This window comes from Cyclopterus lumpus, chromosome 11 (assembly GCF_009769545.1).
Source record: "Cyclopterus lumpus isolate fCycLum1 chromosome 11, fCycLum1.pri, whole genome shotgun sequence".
Classification (NCBI taxonomy): Eukaryota; Metazoa; Chordata; class Actinopteri; order Perciformes; family Cyclopteridae; genus Cyclopterus; species Cyclopterus lumpus.
The window spans coordinates 5,428,655-5,445,097 of record NC_046976.1 but is presented as its reverse complement, the minus strand read 5'-3'; the positions used below and the strand labels follow the sequence as shown (position 1 = coordinate 5,445,097).

Below are 16,443 nucleotides of genomic sequence, written 5' to 3'. Positions count from 1 at the left end.
GGCCGACAGCTTCATTGAATTAGCTGTGCGGCGACAAAGGCAGCAGGGGGAAAAAAGAAGAAGAAAAAAAAAAAGGGAAAGATAGAAACCGAGCAACAGCGAAAAGAAAGAAGAGAAGGCTCAAAAGTATTTTAAAAGCCGTCCACCTTTATCTTTGGCTAAGTGTGGTTTACATGTATTCTCTTCTCCTCGACTTACACACATACAGACACACAATAACCCGACAAAACACACACACATAAATCCTGGTTGCACTTTGACACACACGCTGGAGACTAAAAGGGCAAACACATGCAGCAAAGCAGCACAGAGTGGAACAGACTGGACTAGGAAAAGGTTGGTTGCTGCATCTGCTTCAATATAAACGGCTTCTCCTATTGGCTGCCTGCTGCACCACCCCCGCCCCCCCCACCACCACAAATGGGTCGTCTTGTACAAACTGCCTCTTGGCAAATATCCCGTACCCTATTGGAACATAGTGACCCGATTCCTTAGAAAAGAGCACAAAGAGACGAGTATTCACTTAAAACAACATATCAAGCACCGTAGGTATAGCTTTATCCCGTCCCCGAGGATCCGCCTCCACTCAGGTCAGATACGAGAGGAGAGGACACACACGAGACACACACACACACACACTTTTCGAATATGCACCGATGCGTGCACGTTCACTTCCTCTTCTCCTTCCTCATCATCAAAAGGGAACATCACAAGGTGTTTTGCATACATGAAGGCTTTTGGTTTTCAGAGTGTGAATAAACCCCATTGTGATGGAGCGGCCTGTATGACCACGAAGTCGGCATGGATCAAATGTCTGAACAGCAGATATTTCACACACGAGCCCTGAAGTGTTTTATGCGATGGCTCTAAATAAGCAAAGCTGTTAATGAGAGTAAACTTCAGGGCTCTGTGAGAGCGTCACGTCAAGCCTCACAGCTTTTTTCTCGTCCCACTCAAGATGTGCAATCCTGCGTGAGATTATCCCCCACGGTTACTCTAATCTCCCTCTGTAACGCTGGGGAGATTAGGTCACTAGAATGATATGTTGGAGCACATCACCCACATACAGATTACTCATCTGCACATTGATAATCCCCTTAGACTTTAAGTAAAGGTTAAGAGAGTGAATGTGCTGCAGAGTATTAAAGCCCTACATTTTTTAAATGTTCCGTCTTCTATCTATAAATACACAGATACGCATAGCTTTGCTATGGGGTGTTTTGGTCTTTAGGGTAAGAAAGTCTTACCTTTTGAATAATTAAACTAAATGAGCACTTTGATTGAGATAAAAAAGAAAAGAAGAAAAAGAGGTTAATGAGCCGTGAAGCAAGGCGCCTGTTTTCAACTTGTCAGACAAAACACTTGTTAATAGATCCCAGGAGGAGTACTAGCTCAAACGTGTGTATGATGGAAACATATATACATTTAAAGCCACACACTTCCCCCTAATTATAACAGATCAGCGTGGCACCCTAATTGATAGTATGAGATTGTGTTTAAGTATTGCAAAGGAATAGTTGAAAATACACTTATTCACAGATGAGCGGATTGATAGCACTCTCCAGTGTCTGTGCATTAAGTCTGCAGCCAGGAGGCGACGAGCTCAGTTTAGCATCCAGGCTGGAGGCGAGGAGACAGCCAGCTGTCCCAAGTAGGACAAATAAAAACCTGCCTATATCGGCATCTCTAAAGCTCGACTAAAAGGCTGTTTCCTGTTTATCTAACTTGAAGTTGTTAAAGCGGTGTCTGCTCTCAAGGTTTATATTCATAAAAGACAAAGAGACATGTTGGGGAAAATAACTCCTATTGGCCTAGAAATGAAGAATCAATCAAATATCTTAAATAGATTGTGAAAGGAAAACGTGAGAAAAAAAGAAAGTAAGATGGCACAAGCGGTTGGATATTAGGCCACAATGTTTATTCAGTAGTGTTGTTTCAACTTATAGGTACAATACTGTCAGCTTTTGTAAGACTAAAAAAAAGTTACCATTACAGTCATCCATGCTCACAGAATGCCAGTCAAGTCGTTTACACCCCTCCGTCGTGTACACACCCGCCTCGTGCTCTCCTTGAGCAAGTACATTTCCAAATGGTAGGCACTTTGAAGGTTTAAAACATTTGTGAATATACATTTATATATATTTATATATCTTTTCATATACTAATAAGCAGTTGGACTCAAAGGTCAGGTCTCTAATAAAGAGAAGAAAAAAAGAAACTAAAAGAGTGACGAAAAAGAGAACGAGGAAACAACATGATGTGGCCATGGTGGAGGGGGGTGGGTCTGAGAGTAGAAATACTGTGAGTCTTTGGGTTTTTCAGTATAGTTCAGTACCTATAGGTGCTATATGACGAGAGCGGACAACTGGGATGGGGAGGAGAGGATGGTTAGTGGATCAACATGGGGGTCACGGGCAGATTGAAAGAACCGTGAAGGATGTTGATGTACAGCTTCTGGTGGGTGGTGTTAGGAGTTTGGACCATGTGACAGCATTTGCTGGATCTACTTCACATTACTGCACAGCTAAAAAAAAAAAAAGAAGAAAAAAAAAAGGCAACTTCACGAACCTGCCAGACAAAACTCCCGCGAGTTCGTGTTTCGACGTAACGTAAGAATGAAAAAAAAAAAAAAGGTAATGTGGCCGTAAGCCGCATTTTCATTGGATGCAGCTCCGTGGCCGCGTATTCGGCTCAACCCTCCGCTTTTAGACCTGGTGAACAGCCTCGTCTCTCAACAGGAGCTCTTCTGAAACTCCTCCACCGACCACACAAACACGAGTCGCCCTCAACGCGAGTGTCTCGCCAAAGGCTATTCAGAAACAACACTGGAGCCTTAGATTTTCTGTGCAGCCGTATTTATCAATCCATAGGTAGATAGGTTTCTAAAGGGGAGGGTGATGTTTGCTGCAGAGGTATGTGCTCTGCATGTGGGCACCGTGGAGGCCCGGTGCGTATGCGTCCAAGCAGTAGCGGGCTGAACAGATCTTAAGAGGGCCTCGAGCATCAACGCCGGGACGGGGACTATAAACAGCCCGGCTGCGCTTGTGGCCCCATGGAGAGTAAAAAGAGAGAGAGTTGACAACTCGACTGACCGTGCTCCGATCTGATTAAGAAGAGCGAGGGAGGGTGGGGAGAGCAGAGTTTGGGTCACTAAACTCAAGGGAGCACATATGGGGAGGGAGGGAGGTGGCGATGGGCCACAATCCGCGGAGAAGAAACGAACGTCGCCCCGAGAACGCGCCACACGTACACTCAAAAGCTGCGGCGCGGAAGCAGAAAGCAGTGATTGTGCAATGTGGAGGAAAAAAAAGAACGCGTTTAAATAGAAAAGAAGTTCGACTAGAAATCAAACAGAAGCAAAAATGTGTGTTTTTTTTCTCTAGCCCTGACGCGCTTATCTTTTTTTTTTTTTTTTGTTATTATTATTATTAGCTTTTTAAGACCTGTTCCTGGTATGTAAATAAAAACGCTGTCGAAAAGGAGAGAGAAAAAAAGGCTACAATGAGAAGAGAACAAACAAATAAACAGGGTATAATGAAACGCTCACAAGAAAACTGATGCGAGAGCAAATAATAAACATTGTAACCTGAAGGGAGAACATTTACATTGACCGTTAACAGCGTTAATATGAAGACCGGAGAGCTTCATCAAAACTACAAAAAGGCTTCTTTTTTTTTTTCTTTTTTTTTTAAACATCAGAGAAAAGATAAATTAATGTAATACACCTTTAGAGATCGACAACAGACATGCTAGGACAAAAAAAAAAAAAATGAAAGTAGGATTGATACAGAATAATTATATTCAATTATTTCCACTTTTAAATTGTTTTTTTTTTCTTTACAAATAACATACTGCTACAGTTAAAAGTAGTCAGCGACCAGAAACCTGCTCAGAAGACGGATGCGAATAGTTTCCTCGCCTTTACAGATCCTGTTTTCTATTTTTTCAGCCTTTTCAAATGATACACAAAATGTTTAAATACACTGAGATTTGCCATAAAATGAGAAATGCTTGGTTTTCATTTTTTTGTTTTTAAAGAAGAAAGAAAAGGTCTTAATTACAATACTCTAAGCAAAAGCTTTCCTTTATGCTATTTTTTTTTCCTTAAATCAACTTGAAAAACATGTTTGTCGTTGTTTCTCTGTTGCCGTGGACTGCGATTTTGACAGTCACTCGCGATTTGCCGATCTGACGCCGGTATGGTTTTATGCATAAAACTCCTTGGTTGGGGCCTTCTGGTAGGCGGCGCCGGAGGGTTTCCTCTCTCCCAGGTCGTAGCTGCCCTCATCCTTCTTCCTCATGCGGTACACCAGGAGGAGGATGAGGAAGATGGCGAACAGGAAGCCGATCACGCCGCCTGCAATAACAGCTGAGGGAGGCCGAGACAGAAAGGGAAGGCAACCATGAATGCTCAGACAGTCAAATGTCTACCGCGTGTCCTCAAGGAGAAGGAGACCTTCGATTTACCCCAAAAGAAAGCCCTTACTCAGGAGCTGGGATAATCCGAGATCAACTTTGTCTTGTGAAATCCATTGCAACAGTTTAGCATGAGCTATTGTTGCAACACATTTTCAAGACTAATTCAATTCCCGAGCATACTACAACAATTTAGGGCTTAAATGTGGCGAAAACCAAGTGGCGACCGTCTCAGCCGAGAAGCTGAAATCGATGCGGTTACTTCGAGTCAATGGCGAAACCCTCAATTTGTTTCTCGAGAAACGGAAAGTCAGTCATTTTCTGTCAGTTCGTTTCACGTCTTTTAAAAGTTACTCTCCCACTTAGGGGATATTAAGACTCCGGGCCTTGATGAGTGCACGGAGCCGTGTTGTCCCAATGGGGGTTGATTGGACATGGTCTGTATTCCAATCAGTGAGCGCGGCTCAAGAGGATGAAGCCGATGATATTAAAAGTCCAGCATGACTTGGAACTAAATCCTCTTTCTGCTCTGGAACTGGCTGATAAATCTCATCGCAAGACTAAAATAGTGACGGCCAACACAAAGAGGTCCTTCACCTCTCGCGAGTTCTTCGGATTGGATTATGAGGGGAAAAAAATGAAATAAACCCTCGACCAAAGTATTTCTAGTAGTTTGCGACCAAAGATAAACTTAGCACAGTAATCGTATATGTAAGAAGTTCTATACTTTTCTGACATGTGAAAGAAATGTGAAATATATCGGAATTGTAGCTGCGCCAAATATTTACAAGTTAGCTTATTTTGTGGGAACATAATGTTAGAGTTGTTCCGATTCAAGCTCTGTGAAGGCTTTCGATACTCCTCAAAATGCTGGATCGGGTATCGGTAAGTGCCCAAATCAATGCAACTATCCGACTTCACGTTATCATATAATCTATCAGCATATTTACGCTCCACAGGAACAACAACACGGACCACCCGAACTGTGCATCCCTACCGATCGGTACTGCACATGTGCAAACTATTATTGCAACAGCCCATCTGTGTTGAAACCGGCAGGATGAGAGCTGGTTTACATTAGCTGCTAACGAACAGCTAATGTAAACCAACTCTCATCCTGCCGGTTTCAGTTAGCCAGTGGACAGCACAGTCCTGCTTGGCTTAATGACGGAGCTAATAGCAACGTAGGCTGCACTGAGTTACATTATGGTGCGTTAATTCAGTAAAAATGAGTGATGGGCATATCAGACGCGCTATGCATTTAAATGTCATTTTGAGATCGAGAAACTTTAATAAATACAGTCGTTTGACGGAGATGTATTCTCAGCAATATAAGATAGGGATTAGAGAAGGATTGACCACCTGTTTAACTTTTAAACACACTGGTATCGGATCGGTGACTTAGCCTACACAACTCGACATTAGATAGAAACTTTGCTCTGTTAAATTGAACTTGCTGGGAGCTTTTCTCTGACTTTTACCTGCATTTTGTTTTTCTACACAGCACCTGTCAAGGTTTTCTGGATGTGCGAACCGTACCTACACTCTGTTTGTCTTTTTGTCTTTACCAGGCTTCATTAAGAAACGCACCACTACCTCCAGATACCCTGACCCAGCTTTGACCCTGACTCCACATGTTGACTGGCCCCAGTGGCAAAGATCCTGCCACACACACACACACATACACATAGACATATATATTTACAGGCTTTATCCAAAGACTTTCTACTGGCAATACTCTTTTTTTACTGTTAGTCATAGAACAACATCAGAAGAGAGAATCGAGTCGTGTTTTTGTCTAACTGATGCCGTCCTGATTTGTCCCTGTTGATGTTGTTTCTGGATATTGCCAACATCAGATGGATATCACAACAAAGTAAAAGTGAGGTGCCAATCAGTGTTCGCCTCAGCTACGTAGAGAGAGAGTGTGATTTCCAGTCCGATATTTCCACCCTCTTTTATGTATTCAGAGCGATACACTTGAAACACCCACAAAGCTGTGAACTCTACATGGTCCCACAGAGGGATGCAGATGGAGTTCATTCAAAATGCTCATAAGTGGATAAGGTGGGAGACATTAGGGAAAAAATATTTCCTGGATCTTTCAAGACATAGCTGTTTACCAGAAACATGCTGACATGTTGTAACGTATAGGAATTTGGGAAACATGAGAAGGCAAATTAAATAAACGCTCCCGAAATGCATCAAATATTGTTTTGGTGCAACGTCAAACTCGTGAGCTGACATATTAAAGGAACCGTTTGACTTTTTGGTATACACGCTGTCTTGTCGAGACATGAGAACTTTCTGTAATATAAATACGAAGCTAATGCCAAGAGACCGTTAGCTTAGCATTAGCATTAAAGGTTTGAATTATTAGGAAACAGTCCCAAAGTAACAAAGCCCGCCTATAGCAGTCTGTTGCAGTTTATTGTGACGCATACCTGCCAACACCTCCGTCCGCTGGAAGAGGTTTTCAGTGCGGACCTCGATGGGCTCCTGGGGGGAGCCGGGGGCACTAGTCGTACTAGTCATCTGGTTCCTCTGCATGTCCTCTGTGACTGGCACTGGGGCCTGAATGAGGAGAAGAAAAACAGCATAAGGTTGATTAACATTTATTGACTTTCACATTCTGATATTCCTCATCTGTGTGTTTGAAAGACTTAACATAATAACGTGATATCTGAGCTAGACGAGAAGGTTAATAGCACTCCTATATCCATTTACGTCAGTTTAATAGGAAATTACAGCCAGCAGTCAGATATCTTAGCTTAGGATAAAGAGGGGAAAGGAGGAAACCGCTATCCTATGTTTGTACACAGCTAAGAAATCTTGGCCACCTATCAGCACCTCTTAAACTCTCTTATACACATGGTACGTCTTGTGAAACTGAAAAATAACAATTTGCTGTTTTACAGGGGATTATTTGCAGGGGTTTCACTGGAATTGACCCACAAACAACCAATATATTACATGTTTATTCGTGAGCTTCACAGGTGCTGGTAGGTGGATTTTAAAACCTTTTGACCGAGGCAGGGTAGCTGTCCCCTTGTTTAAAATGTGTATGACAAGCTGACTGAATGCTGGCTCCAGCTTCCTCTTGAATGTACAAACACGTAATGAGTGTGTATTTCTCCCCAAAAGAATCTTAAAAGGGAGGGGGGGGGGTTACTGGTCCACTTAGCATGGCAGTCCAGTCAAAGGAGGACAATGGGGAACCTGGCTAGTGAAACCTATAGAGGCTTGCCAGAGAAAAGAAATGGAACAGATCCAGATTGCTCAAAAAGATTAGTGCAGGGCTCAAAAAAGTAGTTAAAGAAAACAGAGCCAGTGGACGGCAGCTTTTTCTTGGAGTTTAGGAAAAGAAGCCAACTATCTGGAAAGGATACGGGCCCATCTCATGTTTTTATGTCCCCAATAATGAGATGGTTGCAGAGGACCAAAATGGAACTGGGCCAGTGCATTTGCCTTAGGGGGTAGTAACAGAGGCAAGAGAGGGGGAAAAAGGGAACCGGGCCAGGTAGGCTTGGCTTTGGGGGTAGAGACCTTGACGACTAATCCTCAACAGATGCAGTATCCAGTACAGCACGGAAAGAGTGCATCCCGCAGAAGTGAGATCTAGGATGGTTCCAGAATATGTGATTATGTCCGAGAGAGATGTAATCCTCCATAATTTGCAATGGAGCAAAAACATTGGGAATTGACGTGAGCACTTGATCTTTATCCTGAATGCAGCCTCATGGCCCCTGGTATTACAGAGGATTTGATGACACACTGGGTCAGCTACTGCGTCGCTCTCTGTTGAGTCACGACAGTCACAAATGAGCCACCATGATTACAAATGACTAAGTGCCATGATGTCTTATATACTTAAAACATAGAGCAAGAGTTGAAATGTACCTTTAGTCTTTGAATGTACTTTTTAAAAAAAATTGGGATAGTGGAAATGTAAGATGCTTAGAGCTCCATGTGCACAAGGTGGAGCATAAACACATGTGTGCATATCAACAGTATCACATACAGAATGTCTACTTCAAAAAAACTGTTAAAAGCAGTAGAAAATGTGCTTCTTTGCTTCCTGATAAATCGGCTGATATTAGCCAACTGAAGATATATATCGATAGAGCTGCATGAATACTGACATTTCCAAGATTGAGTTTGAAACATCTTTACTATTAAGTAGCTTGTCCACCAGAGAGTAGTGACACGTTTACTTTAGAACTGTAAAGTGCCCTGCCCAGTACATTTCTTGGTCACGATTGTAAAAACAAAAATTGGAACAAATTTGGAACAAAATGGAACATGATCAAAAATCTTCGTTATGGGACCGATGTATCATCATCAGAATGTATAGAACTCAAAAGCTGTATGAGACTAAATATTATTTTTAATCTTAAATATGTGAGTGTGGGTCGGGCTGTGCCTCTTACCTCTGTTCTGAAGGGTTTCCTGGGCGTGCTGTCCTTGGCCTTTTCTCTGACCGTGGCCGTCTCCACCCGGGGCGTGAACTCTTTGGTGGCGTCCTGGGTGGGTTCCGCTGCGTTGGGCTCGATATAAACCATACTGACAGTCACCGCCTCCTCCAGCGCCACCACCACCTTTTCACCGCCACCTTGGAGAAAGAGGTTGATGATGTCTTTCAGTTTAAAAAAAGGCCAGAGTGTGGAAATGTCTCGTATGTTTGCGTGTGTGAACACTACGTGAATCCTATGTTGCGTGTGTTTGCGAAAAAGGTACAATATGGACATGCACGTTATTAATATTTCACACCCACTGTCTAGTAGTTTGTGTCTCCTATAGAAGAGCAAGTGGCAGAGTAATAGGGTGTACGTACAGTATTGGAAGAGCCATTGATCACAGTCCTGTCCCCTTTCACCCAATACGGCACTCTCTCACTGCAGCTGTGCAACTCTCTTGTCACTTCTGACCAATGAATGAGGGCTGTAAAGGTGCTGAAAGCGAGCGGGGCAGACAAGCTAATAAAAAAAAGACGTGTGAAATTTGCACACTTGCCCACAGCAGTCTGGGTGATAGAGCAAATCTCGCAACGAGAGAGAGAGAGAGAGAAGGAGAGAGAGAGAGAGAAAGAGAGAGGGAGGGAGAACTGACAAAGAGAATGAGAGAAAGGGGAGGTAAAGTGAGAGGGTGGGTGGAACTCGGCAAAACCTACCTGCAGCAGACTTGAAAATGAATGTCATCATGACACCTCTGGGTGATTGTCTGACGAGTTTGCAAGTGAGTAATGCGGTGAGGGTGCGTGCGTGCATGCATGCCTGTATATATATATATATATTTATTTATATATACGGGTCTTACCTGAGCCAGACCCCGAGTTAAAGTCATCGTCGTCTTCAGGGTAGTAGCCTCCTGAGCCTGTGTCATCCAGGTACAAGTCATCCGCCTGAGAGGAGGTCTTGGCTGCGTCTGCTATCTGTGAACCCACAGGATGACAAGACTTTGAGGACAAGCGTCGTCTTATTTTGTTGTTTTTCTTGTACTCATCTCTTTGCAAAAAGTTAAAAAATTAGACAGCACATCGCACCATCAGAGTGAAGACGCGCCCCGACTAATTCCACACAGCGGACTTTTTCAGTGTTTCATACCACTGACAGCTAAATGTGAATCGGACGGTTGAGTGGCTGCGTTTCTATTTGGCCTTTTAAAATCATTAACCACAACCCCATTTGGCTTTGAGACCGACACTTTGCCTGACAATTATTTATTGAAAGCAATCCAAAGCTCATATTGTTGAGCCCCGTGTGCAGTCCACGCCGTCTAAATAACAACCCGCCTCTTGTATTTGCTGGAAAGTAAGAAATAGCGCACAGTGCAGACACAAATGTTCATCCGAGTGTGTGTCTGAGCGGCTAGTTTAAAAACGGTGTTTCATATCGCAGCTATAAGAGTTTCCTTTAAATAAGACAAAAAGGATTTGGTTTACACAGTTCAGTTAATTTGTTCAACAAATTCATTAGGATTACTCCGCTGGGCAGTGTGGGCACCACGAGTGACGGTATGAAATCAAAAGCCAATCCATCCAGTAGATGTCGGGAGGTTTCACTGGATAAGTGTGAACTTTGACTTGATTGTGACGCGAGAGGAAACAATCCGGGCTGACGGTACGATATCTCGTGGCAATGCAGCCATTAGTTGTTGAAATATTTCCAGTCCAGGACCAAAGCTGCCCCCTCCCCCTCCCCCCCCAAGAAGCACACTGCTAAAGTGGCGGAAAACACATCCCCATTTTAGAACTTAATGAAGAACAGGTGACTATACCCATCCCCCCCCCAGGGCATCGTTGTTGTCTCGACAACAAGCCCGAGCTGTGGGAATGTTTGCGTTTCAGCTTAATGGACCGATTGGCTGAAAAGACCACGGTTCGAACAGAGCCCGTTTGTTGAAAACACATGGGTGTGTAAGTTGAGATTGTACCGAGAAGTAATACTCGGAAAATGAGTTTTTTCTCAAAGGGGCCCGCAGAGCCTGGCGTCTGTTGGACACATAGAAACATAGAAATACTACAACGGCTGTACAGAAGTGTACGTGTGTTACGTGGAACTATTTAAACATTGCTGTTGAGTGTATGTGACTGGAATAGCTATAAACACATCCATGGCAACATCCATTCAACTCCTATTCACCAATCTGTGGTCAGCTGCACTGCCCCTTCTCCACTGATAGTCCCACTTTACAAAAGAAAGACCCCACAATAGTAGAGTGTGTGTGTGTGTGTGTGTGTGTGTGTGTGTGTGTGTGTGTGTGTGCTACAGTTTCAGGTCTGCTCTGAAGGATGTTGTGCTGATAAACCCAGGGCTGAATGAAGTTGGATTGAAGGATGTAATCAATTGGCTTGGCAGGACATAATTTTGGTAACTGCAAAGAATAGACATGCTGTGAGAAAGCCTAGAAAACGGGTTTTGCACAAGTGGAAAAGCAAGTAGGGTTGTTGTCATCATCGAATAGTCTGCGCCAATCGATGTGTTAAAGTCAGTAAATAATATCTCTGGTTTTCCCCCTGGCTGCGATTCCAAAAGAAATAAATTTCCTAGTAGCAAAGAATTTCCTAGTAGCATCTTCAGATTGCTTGTTTTGTTTACTCACCCGCATATATTCTATTTATTTTATATTTATAGGATTGGATGCCGATATCTGTACCTCCAGAAGAATCATGGCGAGGAATTCGAAACGTTAGCCGACCCTCAGCTAAGACTACCGATCAAACGGCGGTATCGGAGTTCTGGAAAGCCCAGGTACCGTTATCAGGACCGAACACGTCGGCTCGGTGAATCCCCGGCCGCACATTTGCTTTTTGGGTTCAATCCCCCGCCGATGAAGGAACGAGAGCACAGAGGGGAAACGTCTCCTTTCAGCACGCGCCTCAGCATTTCCAATTGCACTCGCTATTCTATCGTGAGCGTGTTCAGTAACGCTTTCAAGTCATTGTCTGTGCACATGTGTGTGCTTGTGTGGAGTGATGAGAGAGAAAGAGAGGCCTGGCGCTCTCCATAACAAAAGAGGCGGGGAGTAAACACAGCGAACAACAGTGTGAAAGAGGCAACAAAAAAAAGAAAGAAAGACAGAGGCGAGATGAAACAGAACAATGCGGATCTCCGTGTCCCCTCTCCCGACCGGCTCTGACTTCTGTTAGAAAAGAGCCTTTTCACCACTAAGCCGCCTGATCAAAGAGCGAATTTGTTCAAAGCAACTTTATCTTAACCTTTCTTGCCTTCGTCTCCTCCAAACACAACCCCACCGCTCCACCGCAGCAGCAGCCCGCTGAACCAACTCACCGGTCCACAGCTCTTTATGCATTGGCGATATGAGCACAATGGACCAGGAGGAGGGCAGGCCACAGATCAAATGGTGACCAAGGGCACTAATGAGATAGAGGCCACACACACACACACACACACTTTACAAATGTATGTAAGCATTCGCTCACTCACTGATTATACATGCATTAGAGTGAACAATTGAGCATATAAACGGACGGACACACACACACACACACACACACACACACACACACACACACGTGAAGGAATGCACAAAGAGCCAAAAGTGGGAACAATGAATCCCCCTCGAGCCTATTCCACAAAAGACATTATATAACTATAATGATTTGACTTTCACCCGATTTGTTAAATGAATAAATGGATGACATGCACAAGCAGATTGCTAATTATGGTTTGATGTATTCTTTGTACAACCGGGAATCCCTTCAGATACGATGTACGGGGGCTGCAGCTATCTATATACCACCAGCAACCTGTGAAGCTCACTTATGAAGACATATCTTATCAGTTTAATCCAACAACAACTATTGCTGTTTTAATTAGTGAGCTGCCTTGGGAAGAGTCAGGCTAGCTGTTTCCACCTGTGTTCAGTCTTTGTGCTAAGCTAAACTAGCGAGCCAGCTTTCTGCAACACCAAATCCGCGCGAATCTGAGAAAAGGTTTGACCTCGATAAAACTGTGTGTGTACTATATAAAGTTGATGGAGCTGACTTTTTCTGTCTCTGTCTCTGTCACTAACACACACACACACACGCACACACATACACAGAAAGTCGCCTCGCAGAAAGTCCAGAGTTTGCCCTTACTACGGCATGGCTGCTCTAGTTTAAGCGAGAAATTATTTGTAAAGAATCCTGCGGAGTTACTTGCGATTCCGGACAGGGAGCTTGTGAAATGGATCCAGTTGGAAACCTCTAATTTACGCACTCGTCTCGTTTGCTGTCGTTGCAATGAATGTCCAAAAATCGACCGACTCACGGCTCTTAACAAAATGAGGAAAAGGAGCACTGTTTTAGGTTTCTTATGTCCTCATTCACAGGCTGCACGGCGGTGTAGTGGCGAGCACTGTCGCAGCCAGAGGGGCCCGGGTTCGATCCCCGATCCCGGGGCGGTGTGTGGGTTCCCTCTGGGTTCTCCGGCTCCAGCTGAGGGTAAGTGGAGACTCCAACTTGCCCGTAGGTGTACCCCTAACCCGTGAATGCTCGTCTGTCTCTATATGTGCCCTGAGATGAACTGGCGACCTGTCCAGGGTGAACTCTGGCCTGCATTCGATCGGCTCTAGTCTCACTGCGGCCAATAAAATAGGATAAATGGTTCGGATAATGGAATATCCTCATTCACTAAAAGTGAATGTGATATTACCGTTTTGTTAACTTTAAGACCTCAACATCGAAAAAAGGTGGGTCTCCTCTGTGTGAGCTTGGCTATGAACCAAACCCGATCGGTGAAGGCAGGCGTTTGAAAATCAACAATCCTGTTTGATTTTCACTGGTTTGCCTCCGTGTTAAACTCACGTCACGTCGCTGTTCTTTTGAACCTTAAAAAAAAGGACGATGTAACATTTCAAAAGAAGAAATTAATCGGGCGCCCCGGAAATCTGAATTGATGGGAGTTGGGGAGGGAAATACCCGTGGATCACTGCTGCCTTACCAGAACTTACAAAGCCTTTTACAACCCTTAGAGTTCCTGACTCAGACTTGAGCTTAAAACTCTGGTTACAGTTAGCACACCTTGACAAGCAGACCCTACATAGTCTCACTGAGCTTCGAGACGAGGGAGGCGAGCTGTCATCATGAGCTAGCAACTAGCAGCTATCTGTCTGTCTGTGTCTGTCTGTCTCCCCGTCGCTCTCTCCGAAGAAGAGCTGCAGACCAAGACGGGACAAAACATAGATTATAAAGAAGAGCCTGGGAGAGGGGCTGACTGAGGAGAGTGTGAGATAAGAGAGAGTGGGGGGTGGACAAAAGGATAACCCGCTGCTGCAGACAATCCCGTAGCCTGGAGGTTGCTCTGCTAAAAGCCTGTCAAAATCACCATGTCCATGCCTAGCGGGGGTTGAAAGGCCTGTATGTTCTTACAGTACGTGTGTGTCGGTGTCATAATTGCCCCTCTCTCTCTTATAAGAGATGGATGGAGGTGATGCATATCATCTGAACTAACCCTGGGCTCCTGTTGACACACGGCTCTCATTTCTAACACAACAAATATTAGCTCAACTCCAAGTCAGGCCAGGGGAAATGGTGTTTCTCAAAGGAATGCACACACACACACACACTTTGAAGGCGTGAGAGGAATATACACACACACACACACATCATAACACGGACTTCAGAGAGAAGGAAAAAGGGGAAAACAAGTGCATGGGGGCTGGCAGGCAGACAGCGTCTCAGATCCGCCTCCATCGGTCTGCTGTCGTCTCTGGTTCTCAACTACTTCCTTAAGTCGCCCTCAGAATATATATATATATATATATATATATATATATATATATATATATATAAATAAAAATAAAGAAATCAACAGTAAATGCACACACACTTTCACCGAGGCAGGAGAGAAGAATTCCACAACAATTTTCTAATTGATGAAATTGTTTGACTCATTTATTAAAATGGAAATGCCCAACGTTCTCTTTCTGCAGTTTCTTAAAAGGAGTGGGAAATAAACTTGTTAGAATGTTGCGGCCATATATTTGCAGAAAGGCTCCTGATCTAAAATGTGCCGTAATGTCCCCGACCATGTTAACTGCCATTTCTGCATCATTTAGAAGGGACACGCGTCCTTCCTGTCCTTTCATTTCCTTTCATTTCCTCTCAGTCACACAAACAGACTGTACCCCACGGCCTTTCGCGTTAGAATCAATGTCAGAAGTAAAGACTACGATTATCTGAACGACACAAACATTCAGGCTCCCTCGTCTGGCTCAATGGTGTACTGCATATATACATGCTAAGCTCAGCTTAGCATGTATATCTGCTAACCCCCTCCCTTATGTGTGACAACGACGAGTGGCAGTTTGACGGAGGGTCGTGTGTTGGACTTGAAGCCACTTGAAGACGCCGCTTTGACACAATTATTTATTGATAATCAATGGTTCCTTTTTGTCTCGTTGTTCTGGTGCACTACAGTGATTTACAGCGGCAACTATGAGAAAACGCAATAATATTTGAAGAGGAAGGAGTGTGTGTGTGTGTGTGTGAGAGAGAGGGAGAGAAAGAGACAGAGCCTAGTAGTTAATCCCTAATTAAAGCAAAGGTGGCAGAGTAGCCCGTTCTACTCGGCCGGCCACAGATCCATACACAGGGTCAATACGGCAACACAGTCTAGCAGGCAGCAACTGGGCTCGGCTGTTCACAGACCAGACTTCTTCTTTCTTCCTCCTCCTCCTCCTCCTCCTCCTCCCACACAGCTCCCCTTTGGACTTTCATCACTGCACAACAAACGGGGCCATCAAAACAGCAGAAGAGAGAAGGGAACAAGGGCTGAGAGGGGCACAGTATAGCAAAGTGGAAACGTGGAGTTGCCAAGTGGGCTCGACATAGCAACAATGCACTGATCCTGCAGGTTAGTCGGTCTGCATCCTTTTTTTTCCCTTCTGTTTTTTCATTCAATTGTGATACTATACTATAATAACCATACATAGTAGCTGAATTCATTTAAAATATTCAAATCAGACTTAAAATTAAACACATCTTAAATATAACTGTAAAAACCGAGCCCAGTGTTGTGAAAGTAACTCCAGATACCAGATTCTTTAGAGTATTGAATTCACTGATTGCTGTCGGGTTGTGAAGGGAAAATCAACAAAATATAACAAATAGAGCTTCTTTTTTTTTTGTAGGGACATGACCAACCCTTGCTTTGAATTTCAGATTGTTGGTTAATGTTGGTACAAGAAGTGCTGCTGCTTTTTGTTGCCAGTTGCATTGACCAGGTGTTTCCCGTGGCTGCTTTCTTCATAGCTGAGGCTGAGGCTCATTCCAATGACATGCAGAGCGATCCACCACACCAAACTGACACAAGCTGACACATTTCCTCAGAAACAATAAATAATAATTAAACCTAATGGGCACACGTATAATGTCATTAAAATATCCAGGAGACTCTTGTGTTTTTTTTCTTATAATAAATAAAAACTCTTCTCGTGTTCCTCCGTGATGTTTGCAGTAGCAGAGGAGTGACTCGACGTGACGGGTGCCGGAGAGTTCGTTGGCTATGCAGGGCGGCGAAT

The 16,443-nt window shown here is 43.9% G+C and overlaps 1 protein-coding gene across 1 annotated transcript in view; it reads right to left on the bottom strand.

Annotated features, from left to right (window-relative positions):
- Positions 1–1,898: 1,898 nt before the first annotated feature.
- Positions 1,899–16,443, bottom strand: part of sdc2 (syndecan 2) — a 38,403-nt gene continuing 23,858 nt past the window's right edge. Inside the window, exons 2-5 of the mRNA XM_034544432.1 lie at positions 9,733–9,847; positions 8,847–9,028; positions 6,861–6,990; positions 1,899–4,369 (exon numbers count right to left, since the gene is read on the bottom strand). Coding sequence (XP_034400323.1) covers positions 4,206–4,369; positions 6,861–6,990; positions 8,847–9,028; positions 9,733–9,847 — 591 coding nt within the window. The 3' untranslated portion in view covers positions 1,899–4,205. The remainder of the gene's footprint in view (positions 4,370–6,860; positions 6,991–8,846; positions 9,029–9,732; positions 9,848–16,443) is intronic.